The 13,274-nt window shown below is 45.6% G+C and overlaps 1 protein-coding gene across 1 annotated transcript in view; it reads right to left on the bottom strand.

Moving 5' to 3' along the window:
- The window catches only part of LOC147640137 (pleckstrin homology (PH) domain-containing protein), a 250,341-nt gene that overhangs the window by 65,989 nt on the left and 171,078 nt on the right, over window positions 1–13,274 (bottom strand). Inside the window, exons 42-47 of the mRNA XM_086777655.1 lie at window positions 3,769–3,949; window positions 3,407–3,676; window positions 3,086–3,286; window positions 1,415–1,457; window positions 1,144–1,289; window positions 71–679 (exon numbers count right to left, since the gene is read on the bottom strand). Coding sequence (XP_086633781.1) covers window positions 71–679; window positions 1,144–1,289; window positions 1,415–1,457; window positions 3,086–3,286; window positions 3,407–3,676; window positions 3,769–3,949 — 1,450 coding nt within the window. The remainder of the gene's footprint in view (window positions 1–70; window positions 680–1,143; window positions 1,290–1,414; window positions 1,458–3,085; window positions 3,287–3,406; window positions 3,677–3,768; window positions 3,950–13,274) is intronic.

The raw sequence follows: 13,274 nt of genomic DNA on the forward strand, positions 1-13,274 counted from the left end.
ATAATGCAGGAATTCTTCTTGCAATGTCATGCGTAGCTTGGTTGCTTTTCTGTATGAAACCTCTACATACCTGGACCGAGCATGAGTAGTCAGACCTACTCCAGTGTCTGGGATCACTTGGTAAAAAATGGCCAGGCCATGTGCTTCCCCAACCAAGAAGAGGCTGATACCGTTCGTTTTCAAAGACTTCATCAGTTGTGCATACAGATTGCTGAGGGTTCTCACTATCATCAAGTACATTCAAGCACTTGGTCATCAGAGAGTCCTTGTTTCCATCAACAATGGAATCCTTGAATGAATTCCTGTCCAAATCACCTGTGGCTGAGCTAGAAACTTTTGCACCAGTTGACTTCATAGACAATGCAACTTCCAAAGGGAAGTCCACAGCATTCATCACCACAACCAAGGACCTGTATGTAAGTTGCTTATTAGCATCATTTAGAATGGTCTCAGTCACTATGGTATCCTGACCCAAGTTCCAGCAAGTGGCACTTTCTGCATAATTTAGTCCTATATCTCTCCAGCATTCTTTAGTTTTGTACGAGACCTGTATTGTTCCAGGTCTCAGACCTAAAGCTGCACCTGTCTCAGCGTGCTTTGTTTCCTTTTCATTAATTACAGTGGGAAAGGCGTACACACTGTAGCAAATCTTGCCACAACTGCCAGCATGTTTTTTGTCCTGCCGAAAATCCCACACAAGACCAGCGATTTTTAAAAGGGATTCATTCAAAAAATATCATGCAAACAGTGAATTGTTCTTAATTATGAGAAAAGGAAAAGGGCAAGGGGAATGGGAGTGGGAATGGATTTTTCAAGGAAACTGAAATGGGGAAACACCACATCAATAAGGGAGATGCAAGCAAGGGGGGCGAGGGGAAAGGAAGAGGAACCGAGATGCAAGATCAAACTTTGCATCTCTAACGACAAGGAAGAAACTGAAATGGCAAGGAAGAATCTCCTCGAACGTTCAAAGTGTGCCATCCCAAAAAATGGAAATGGCTAGAATGGCCAAAATACTTTTCAGAATCTGGGATCCCGTAACAGACAAAACGGCCCAAAAATGCCATGCATTGGGTGTATCCCCTAGCTATGCCATGAATCTGAACTGTATTTCTTATGTCAAGTAAAGTTTTTTTCTCAAACCTTGCAACCTTGTGGTAGCCATAGAGACTCCCACTTCATGTCAAACGAGCACACAGGTCGAGAATCTTTTTTTTTCTCTGCATCTGAACTTGGTCTGTCATTATCTGCTGCTGATAAAGGAAACGCACAGTATCCAACTGCTGATCCTGTTTAAAGGAAAGCCAAACATGAGAATGCCTTTAAAAAGATATTGTAAGAGCTGTCTGCCAAAAGTGCCCCCTACATTCAACTAGTAGTGCAACACTCTTCTAGAACAAAGATAAGTGAAAACCTGTTGCAAGTTCAGTCACCATGATCTCAATCCTACCGCTTCCCTGCCAAATCCAGTATACAATCAGTGGTATGAAGTAGTTTAGTCTCCGAACTAGATTGATGTGAACAATCAATAATAAGTACCACTTCAAATTGCTAACTCCAACCCAATTAACTGTCAGCAGGCCCTTGTCCAATTGGCTATTGTACCACGTCTCCCAGCTGGGGCGTATAGCCTTCCCTTGTATGCATTGGGTTTTGTTTGTGCCATCTACGGGAATAATAGCTGATCATGAATGTGACGATTCGGATCTCCAATAGATCGGCCAAGTGCGGATTGGCCACTTGGTGTGACGAGCCACATTCTTCCATAAGGTCCCCTCTCCTCCCATTGGTAACAACCCTTCTAATTCTGGTATTGGGGGCTCAGAGAAGGTATGGTACATAAGGCTGCCTCCGTAACTCCATGTTTGAGTATGCATTCGGCAGGATCCTTCTAGTAGGCTTAAATGGTATATGTATACATATATATATATATATATATATGCTATGCAATGTGTTCCATCCCGAAGAAGCAAGCATTTCCTTCTATTTGCAATTTGAGCTATCTATGGACATTGGGGTCATTATGAGAGGCTATGGGTTCATGCCACCTCCACTCATCGGGTCCCACTGAATATGCACCTAGGGTCTGTTCTCTGAAAGCCATAAGTAACGCCCACGACCTCGAGAGCAGGACGGTCAATGTGCCACTTCTGCCCCTGTCAGCCCATTCATACAGACCCTGCGGAGGCTCTCGGATCACCTAACAAAGGACTCATCGGGCTGCCTGCCACCGCGCCTGGACACCGAACCCTTCTTCTCTAGAGAGTCACATCGCATAACAGGCCACCGGTTTGCGCCCACCACCCCCCTCTTCTTTCTCAGTGTCATGTGCAGAGTTGTATCATGCTGTTTTGCGGACTTCCTTTTAGCTAATGGAAGGATGTATTTTGTGTGTGTGTGCGCGTAGGTGGGTGGGTGGGCGTGCTGGTGTGTTGGGGGGGGGGAGGGGGGGAGAAGAATGTATTGAACGTGGTACTTGGAATGACACTAGTAGATATGTGATCCAAAGGCAAGATTGCTATGTTTTGTAGAGGTAGCCACAATGGTATGGTGCACGGTAGTTGGTTGTAGACGCGTACCAGAAGCCCAGGTGCCACCATTTGAGTAGATACATAGATTAACAGAAATCTACTGGTACAAATCACTAGGGAAAGGAAACTTGTATGTCCTACATCTCATTGTATAAACATGGTTTACAAGTTTTAAACAAAGTAGGATATGAAGAACTACCACCCTCTCTGGTCTGCAGACGTAGAGATGCTAGAGAGCAGCATGAACCTGTTTGCATGCATGAAGAAGTGAAGAAGTCCAGGGAGAAATCTCCACCACGTAGGTAGCTACAATGACATGGACCCGATAATATGCTATCTAAAGAGTTGAGTCCTGATCAATGAATGTGACGAGTTATATGGGATTGCTAAAGAGCTCAGGTACATGGATGCCCGACCTTACAAATCTATTCAAAATCACCTGTACATCTATAAACTCTCTAAATAGCTCGTAAATGAATCAAAACCAAACAGCATTTAAAATAAGCAGACTACGACCCCAAATTGAAGCAAAAGACAAACAAACAGTAAATTACCTCAGTTTCCATCTCACACACAAAAACCTCATCCCATTGAACCAAACTGTGACCAGAATCTGAAATAGTCATTGGACTAACACAGCGTGTGCGTGCACTTTGCTGATCTAGCTGGTGTCTATCCAAGGTCTGCAACTGTGGGAGGATGCGAACAGTTGCCATGTATTTCTGTCCTCCGAATCCACCATCATCATGAAGTAGCTGCATGCGCAGTAAGAAACCACAACCACACCCTGTGAATCAAATCTAGGCAATGACCAAACCGCATTAAAAGGTGAGGTTTCCTATGCATGAAAGGTTTTTACACTATCAGAGGCATACCTCGGCAGAACCTAATAGAATTGTCACAATCTTCACCAAGGATCTTTTTATATTTCCTTTCAAACTTGGATCCAGAATGCTACTGGAGGTTGGAAAATGTATAGATGCTGAGCACCCAGATAGCAATGGCACAATGCTTGGTTGACCATTGATGTCAATGCACCGGATTAGCAGATCCTCACCCAACTTATTGTGATGAATCACCTGAAAGCTCTTCTTGCGTCTGAAATCCAATGCTGGCTTTTTCCGGTCACCACAAGCTCGTCCACCCTATAAAATTATGTTAAATCAACTAGAATCTTACAAAGTTACCACCAGAAAAAATGCAAATAACAGGCCTCTTTTTGGCAAGCAGGAGCTACCGTAGCGTCCCGTTTTGAGCTTTCCATCAACTTGGACAACGTATTCCAGCTTGCGTAAGCCTCCAACAGCATGTTTAGATTTGTGACTGACACGTTGACATTGACTGTGCTATTCGAGACAACTCTCAGCTGAGAGTTTGTTCCACTTGCCACGTGAGAGCAGGTTCTTTTGTAATTATGCCTGTTTTGAAAATACCTCAATTTTATCAAATATGAGCCCTGGTTTTAATTTTTCTGTACAACTCTTGAATTGTTACTAAAAGCTTGGCTTGCAAGGAAGCTATATATTTATCAAGCAAAAAGTGCCGTGCAACTTTCTCTGAGTGCACTCACTGCTTGATTTTGCAATCCACCATTTCTTAAAGAATTAGTAAACCATAGCCACTTCTTAAGACAAGTTATACAAGAGCACACTTACTCAAACATATTTAGAGAAATGAAAATCATCATACTTTTTCTTTCTTAATCATGCAAATTTTTTAAAAGTATCATTATTTTCTTAATTTAGTCGTGCAAAATCAATAATCAACCATTTTCTAAGCAAATGGTAAATTTTTAAGAATATGATTGAAAAGAAAATCACTATTATCGTTTAGCATGATCATGCAAAATCAACAACACAACTATCATCATCACCACACTTTAATCTAGGGGATATCCTCCTTGCTGGAGACTTCAACGCCCGCATTGCCAGTGCACAGCTACCTTTCTTTGAGACAGAGGATCCCATGTACCAAGAGATCGACACTATGGGCATAGATCTCAAGCGGACATCATAGGACATGAAAGCCCATGCAAACTATGGGGAGTACCTCCTAGCCCTTGGAGGAGCTAATGGATTAGCCATTTATAATGGCCTCACCCGGTGGCCTGGCTCCCAACACCTTCACTTGCTACCCCTTCGGATATGGAGCTAGTACAGTGGACTACTTGGTGGGCTCTCTCTCCTTGATACCCCTCCTCTCAGATTTTACCATTTCGCCCCGCCCCATTGATGTTGCGGCTGATCATGCATACTTAGCTTTCTCCCTCACATGCCAATACACCATCCAGCCACTAGCCTTACTACACCACCGCCACGCGAGATACCACTTCACCAAGTATACCTCTTCCATCTACTCTGACCACATTTTCTGCACCCTCTCTGACCTCAACCCACACATCCCACTTGATAAGCTTACCACACGGCTTGCAGCCACCCTTCACACATCCGCCATAGTCGCTTGGGAATGGGGAATTATCCTGGAATATAAAGGATCACACTCCTAAAATTTAGGAGAGTCGCTATTTTTTGGCCTGATCCAAATTCTGTTTGCGTCATTACGTCTGGAATTGTGTAAATACCAAGAGTTACCAAAGTACCAATGACAAATGGGCATTCAATTGGGATGTTTCTGGATATAAAATTTATGGAAGGACCCATCTCAGAGATTGGGACATGTAGCAAGAAAGTGAATCAAAGTGAGACAAGTGGCCTCACATTTGTCACTTTAGCTATTGTGTCGCTCTCCACTTGTCATTATAGCCTTCTCTTGCCATTTTAGCTAATGGGAGGCCCAAATCTATAAACTGGAGCCCTCTCTCTTCATTTCGAGGAGGCTCTTTTACTGCACACTAGTCTCTACCATGTTGGTTGCCCGCATTCTCATCAACTACTACTTGCGGAGAGTTCCTACACTCCCCTCCCCTCAACAGAAGGTTTATTTATTTCTTTAGCCTCTTGATGGCTGCACCGTTCCTAGACCGACTGAATGGATGCCTGTACCGGCGGATTTGAGGGTTGTACTCCCTCACACCAAAGACACCCCCGGAGCACCTGAAGGGACTGTTCAACAGAGCAGTTGGTATGATGAGAAGTGCCGCGAGACCCGTGCCCGCCTACAGCAGGAGGTCGCTCTGGGCTCCACCACTCACCAGTAGGCACAATAGATCATCCGCTATCTTGTATGGAGGAAGAAGCGAGCCTACCTAGTTCACCTCGAGCAAGAGTTGTACCAGTTGTTTCTGGGACGGGACTGTAAGGAGGCTTGGAGGCTCTTCCAGGATCACCGCCCACCGACCTCGATCACCTCACCCGACATATGGCATGCATACGCCACCTACCTTAACCATGTCCCCGGACAACCACCTCTCCCCCACCCTCCTGAACCTCGCCAGCCCCACTCCTCCTTCCACTTGAGCATGGTGAGAGATGCTATTGATAGGATGCAGAATGGGAGAGCATAGGATTATGATGGGCTGATTGCCGAGCACATCTCACAAGATATATTGGCTCCACTTCTGGTTCATATGTTTAACGGAGCCCTGTGCGAGGGTTTCCTTGCCAGTTGATCTTCTAATATCATTATGCCCATTCTGAAAGCAGGTGACCCCATGGATCCCGGTAACTATAGGACTATTATGATTGGTCACACATTGGCCAGGATTTATGGATTGATCTTGGGGCATGAGCTCAGCGGATGGGCGGAGGAGCAGAGACTCAGAGCACCAGGGTAGGCAGGGCACCACACTGGACCACATCTTCACATTACAGGGTATCATTGAGGGGAGAGCACATGGTCACTGGATATACTCCTGCTTTGTGGATTTCCACAAGGCTTTGGACAGAGTCCCACGGGCCAGCTTGATAAGGAGACTATAGGAAATGGGAGTACCGACAGAGATGCTTTGGGGGATCCTCACACACTATGAGTTTGTCATTGGCTGAGTGTGGGCCCCGGGGGGGATCAGAGGACATACATAGCACTATCGGGGTGAAACAGAGCTGTCCCTTATCTCCCACTCTATTTGAGCTCTACATTGATGAGGTGTCTGACTACATAGACAAACACGAAGGTCTAGGAGCACTTTTTGCAGGAGTTTTGATACCCATTCTATTGTATGCAGATGACATTGTCCTCATTTTTGACCCACCACTGGGGCTGCAGAGACACTTGGATGCATTACAGGCCTTCTGCGAGGATTGGGACCTCACTGTAAACCTTGGGAAGACCAAGGATATGCTCTTTAACACCTCGCAATGGATACGCACATCTGCACAACAATTTCCATATAGTGGGGAGCCAGTGGAGCATGTGAGTTAGTGACCTCTTATGTATACCTTGGGATCACATTTACCGGACCGTGTTCTCTATGCGGATGGCAGCCGAAACCAATTGATGTGGGTCAATGCAACCTTGGGCTCACTTGAGAGGCAGTGCTCACAGATACAGTTTCAGGAGCCGAGGACGAAACTCTGGCTATTTGACACACTACTCACACCTGCACTACTATATGGAGCTCCCATTTCGGGTCCTAGTTTATACCACAGGAGGAAACAGAGGGAGGAACCAGCTGAGACAAACACAGAGGATGTATATGATGGGTGGAAGCCGATGGAGAGGCTGCTAGTAATGATGATCTCACGCATGATTAGAAGTAAGCCATCAGTGCCACACAAGATTGTGCAGGCAGAGATAGGGGCTGCACCGATTGTGACAAAGGCTATTTTCTAGATAGTGACATATTGGGAGAGATTATGGGAGCTCCCACCAGACAGATACCCCAGGCTTGCCCTAGAGTCCTCAAGATAGTTGGCACTAGACGGAGACACGCAGTGTTGGTATGCCAGGTGAGCACTTGGTTTGGTATGCATGGCATGCAGATGGAGCCCCTCCCTCCGTTCGAGTATAGCACAGAGGCGCCCTCCTTTGCTCTCAGCCGCACAGAGCTGAACATGGTCATCAAGAAGGACATCGTGAGACTTGATACTCAAAGGACTTGGCACCCACTCGTCCAGCCCCTTGGGACGAAGATGGCCTTTTACAAGGACCATTTTCTCCACCCGACAAAGGACGGCTTCATCACACGTCCGCACTACATGGACACACATTTGTCATTTGAGGTGCCATGTGCGATTGGACAGATCCGCACCTCACCCCATCAGTTGAGAGTGGAGACAGCCATATATGGGCCGAGGGAAGCTGCACCACAGGACAGGATATGTTAGCTTTGTCACACAGAGGCTGAGATAGAGGCCCACTATGTATGCAGATGCCCAGTACACTATGAGATTAGGGGGGAGGTTCCACTGGCTCTTCCGCGATGGATTTGGACCACTTTTTAGGATCATCGATTTCCCAGACTAGAGATACTTGTGACTTTACCTCCTAGAGCTTCGCAAACAAAGGGAGTCCCTCTTGTGACATAGACTAGCGGTACCACTCAGAGGACTAGTACAGAGAGCTCTCACCTACTTCTTGTAGACTAGAGTGACGAGAGAAAATTCACCCACTACACCTGACCTTCAGGCTGATGCAGGAGCTCCGCCGAGAGGAGTGACACTAGACAGAGCCATTGAGCTATGCAGAGCCCAACGGCCTCGACCTTGTGCTCCCTGGCCACGCCTGCGTCACTACAGGAGATCATAGCCATCGGCACAACTTTACTACATTGGGTGCCATGTTGTAGCGTCGTATGCGGAATATTTTATGGTGATATGAGAGTTGGACACTTTTTGTTTTGGGATCAGATTTGACATTTAAGCTATTATTACCCTGAAACAAGAGGGGGTTACACTTCAACGCGCTGCGGACCTCCGAGCCAGACGGAGACCGAGAGCACCAGGCTATCAGACTCGCAGACTACATCAGAGGGACATTACAAAGATACGGGCTCAACATCAGCACCATATCCAGGAACGGCTAGCTCACTTACACTCACACCCGGAGATCATGCTCCAAGGGATTTTTGCCATGCCATCGCCTATGTATCGCATATTACACCCCCATTATGGTACTGGTTGGAGCTAGACAGATCTGCATTGCATTCTTGTATACCCTACGCATATAGGTTGCATACTGAGCCTTTAGCAGTAGTGCTCCATCCATCACACCCCCCCCACTAGCTCAGTACTTTCATAGTTTATTTCATGTTTATTTTGTCCTTTTTTTTTGGACATCCAGAGGACATTGACAGTTGTACATTGATTTGTCTTATAGGTCGAGTTCAGCCTCTAGTAGACGTTAATACAGCTTTCTTTCTTTCTCATGTTGATCACATCTATGTACACTAGTGATAAAGGTTTCTCCTTTTCTTTCAGTTACTTTTTCTATAGCTCAATATATCCATGGTGGTATCATTGGATCACTTATGGTCTCATAGACCCTTGGGGTCTTTTGTAGACATTAATATTATTGCTTTCTTTCTTTCTTTATTTTTTAAATCTTTTTTTTAAAAAATAATTCATGGCTGGGGAGCACAAAAAATAGATCATTTTTTATTCTTAGGGCCTCTCATTCTGGGCTACTGTTTGAGAGTTACAACATTTTTTTTTGGGGCATCATTATGTCTCTAGGGATCCTTCACCAACACAAGAGTCCTTAGGATTATGAATAATTACCATTTTGATTGCATGGTTGAGTAAGGCTTGAATTTTTTTTTTTGATCCCACTTTTGATTATCAGATATAAAGAACAGCCCACCCTGACCTTACATGGATGTTAGGAGCAGTACACCGTATTTTGTAATAAGAAGAATTTATATACTAACATGTAACCAATCCTAGTAATAGAAAATTGAGCAAGGATACTAACACAACAAAGAGCTGCCCCTTGATCTAGGCCGATTCTTTTACAACTCCATAGCATGGTTGGCCAGACCAAATTCAACTTCCGAGCAATAGCCAAACCCCTTAATCTGCTGCCCAATAGACTAAGGAGATGTTCCATGCAATCTTGCATGATATTTAAAGTGCTTGTGAAAAAGCCACATCCCGATAGAGGTCTTTGCAGTTGATCATCAATCAAAGCTACTATTCCAGTGTTAAGTTCTCCATACTAAAATACAGGGCTTTATTCAGTTTATCTGTATGAAATTATAACTTGTGCATTAACATGACCTTCACAGAGAACGAGAACTTAGCAAGATAGAGATGGAGAATAAATTCAAATTATTGTTGCAAATGGCAACTGCCTTCCACCCGTGTGATCCTGTGAGGAAGCTTAGATGGCGATCTGGAAAGACACTGAGATCGAGGATTGAATGCACTGTGAAACAAGGGTGCACAAAACTGTGAAGGTAGATATCATAACTGATCGCTAAACAAGTAGTACGATCCAGATGGCATACTAAAAGACTAGATGAGTAGTGCTAATCGCTAAAAACTAGAGAGAATTTGAATATGATGGAAGTTGTTGAATATGTCTATATATAGTAACCAAGTGGTCATATGCAAGGTCAGCCCTTGTCAGCCATCCTACGTTGAGTCTGACTAAACCCAGCCAGCCACATCACACAACTAGAGTAATCACAAACTAAACAATAGACCTACATTCTTGGCGCAGTTTCTAGACCCATTCAAGGTCATCTAGGTGCTGGTTTAGGTCTCACAACACGAAGACAATGTGTCCCGACTCCCAGGAAGATCTCTCTCTATCCTTGGTGCAGTCAGATATGGGTATATCATCCCTCACTTACACATAGCCTATTTGGCATGATGCCAAACCTACCTAAGCCATCTCGCCACCTATGGCCCTACGTCGGTGTACAGAACGAGCTCTATTGGGCATTCATGCTGCTCTACCATAAAGCAGCTTCTCCTCATAAAGGGTGCCTTACAATATAGAGCTAGATGAGGGTGCAGCACTTAACCCCCCCCCCCTTTCCCCCCTTCTCAATGCCCAACTATGTCTTAGTCAATGAAAATGTCGCTTCCGAAGCTCTCCCCCAAGAACCATGGTAATCATGCCTGCATAGTTGGCTGATGTCATTTGGACCTGCTTATGCTAGAGAGCTGTATGATGCACAAGGACAGCCCCCCACCCCCCCTTCACTGGGAGCTAGACCGGCTAGCAGCACCTTTTTTACTATGCGGATGGTGCTAGATGCGATAGACATGTTACAGAATGGAAAGGGACAGAATCATGATGGGCTAGTTGGAGAGCACTTCTCATATGCGCATGACACTTTGGCTCCGCTGATTGTACATGTGTTTAATCGTGCCGTTTGTGAGGGTTTCCCGGCAAGCTAGACAGAACATACCATTGTACCACTCTTTAAGAGTGGGGACCCCATGGTACCAGGCAACTACAGGACGATCATGATTGGTCATTACTTGGCCAAACTATATGGCTCTATATTGGAGTTGGAGCTGAGCCGCAGGGCAGAGAGGCATGGTCACCAAGCACAGGGACAAGCTGGCTTTAGGAGAGGATTTACTACCTTGGATCACATACTTACACTTTGGGAACTTATTGAAGAGGGCAGGGCATAGAAGAGAAGGATATACTGCTGCTTTGTGGACTTACGCAAAGCGTTCGATATCGTACCACGTGCCAGGCTTATGCACAGATTGCAAGACATTGAGGTACCTAAGGATATGCAATGGGGGATATATGTATGAGTCTGTGACAGGCAGAGTCCGCGCTCCAAGCGGACTATCCGATATGGTGACCAGTACGATAGGGGTAAAGCAGGGATGCCCGCTATCACCCACCCTCTTTGGACTGTACATGGATGTGGTCTCCGATTATGTAGACAGATTGGGAGGCCCAGGGGCATGCCTGGAAGGGGTGTTGATACCCATCTTGTTATATGCAGATGATATTGTTCTATTCTCAGACTCTCCGGAGGGATTACAAGACATTTGGATGCATTACAGGCATTCTGTGCAGATAGAGATTTGACAGTGAACCTTGGGAAAACCAAGGTTATGGTGTTTAACACCATAGACATGGGTGACGAGATTAGAGTATTAGTTCACTTTCCGAGGGGAGCCGGTTGAGTACGTCAGGCCATATGTCTATTTGGGAGTCACTTTCACAAGACCGCGTTTTTCCCTGAAGGAGGCAGCAACAACTAGATTAGCTCGAGGGCATGCAGCCTTGGGGGTACTTGAGACGCAGTGTGCACACGTACCGTTTCAGGAGCCGCACACCAAATTGTGGAAATTTAATACACTCGTCAACCCTCCTATATGTAGCTCCAATTTGGGGGCCCAACATACATCACAGATCTCAGAGTGGGACGGATGAGAGATGGAGGCATGTGTAGAGACCACTTATTATGATGATTGCCCGCATGATTCGGAGCAAATCATCGGTACCACATGAGATTGTTTGGGCTGAGTTGGCTGCCGCACCAGTAGGGACTGAGGCCCTATTCCAAGCAGTTACCTTTTTACAGTGGCTATGGGAGCTACCTCAGCAGAGGTACTCCCGATTGGCATTGACCTCATCTTTAGAGTTGGCAGGGGATGGAGATACTCATTGCTCGTATGCTCAGATGAGATCATGGCTTGACCTACATGGTTTGCGGATAGAGGCACACACACCCTTTCAGTACAGCTTAGATTGTCCATTTTTGTATCTCACCCGCTCAGAGCAGAACCGCGTAATTAGGATGGATATTGTCAGAGTGGACACAGAGAGGACATGGATTAGTCCCCTTGAGCTTAGGCATGAAAATGGCTCATTATAAGAGCCATTTTCTGCACACCTCACTAGATGGTTATATCACCCGCCTGGCGTACATGGATGTACACCTATCACATGGGATACGTTGTGCCATTGGACAGATCCGAACCTCATCACACCAGCTGCGGATTGAGATAGGGCGATATGTGCATCAGATCTAGGATGACCACATTTCTCAGCTATGCTACTAGGAGGTAGAGACAGAGAAGCAATAGATTTGTCGATGTATAGTCTATTATGAGATCCGAGGTAGATATCACTGCCTCTTCCGAGAGGGTTTTGGGCTGTTACGTAGGGTCGTGGAGTTTGAGGATCAGAGATGCCTGGGATTGTTCCTACTTGAGCTTAGGAGACACAAAGAGACCCTCTTGGCAGACAGGAGACCGAGCCATGATATACCTAGACAAAGGATCATGACAGATTTCTTCAGCACCAGCACCAACAGCCCACCCCACACTCCTCCTGATACCTCCTCCATCGGGCCATCACGACACCAGCTACGCTCCCAGGGAGTCACCATTGATAGAGAAATCGTGTTATGTCATGCTCGTCGGCCATGCCCACCAAGATCTTGACCACGGCACCCTCACCATCCCCAGATCAGAGACATTATTGCTCGGCATCGGAGGCGCCTACCTCGCTTCTACGACCTCTCGATTCTAGACAGCCCCATGGCAGAGATATTTGATCCGAGGAGAGGGCAACACTTCAACTGATCAGCATACATGGATCTCCTTGATATACATTTTCTAGTATTTTATACTCAGTATCATCTAGGAGTCTTACTTTTTATACTCAGTATCATCTAGGAGTCTTACTTACAGTTCTAATAACTGTAAGATAGTCAGTTCATTGTACTTTTCAGTTTCATTTGGTTGTTCTCTTTGATGAGACACCAACTTTAAATGTACTCTCAGTTTTGGTCTCATAGGCCATCATGGCCTCTTAGAGACATTAATATATCATTTCATTTCATTTTCAACTTTCTCGGATTAGGCGGGGCTGGTCCCACACGGGCAGGCATATTGATCCCCATACTACTTTATGTAGATG

Source organism: Cibotium barometz, chromosome 3 (assembly GCF_041138505.1).
Source record: "Cibotium barometz isolate CiBa-2024 chromosome 3, ASM4113850v1, whole genome shotgun sequence".
NCBI classification, from domain to species: domain Eukaryota; kingdom Viridiplantae; phylum Streptophyta; class Polypodiopsida; order Cyatheales; family Cibotiaceae; genus Cibotium; species Cibotium barometz.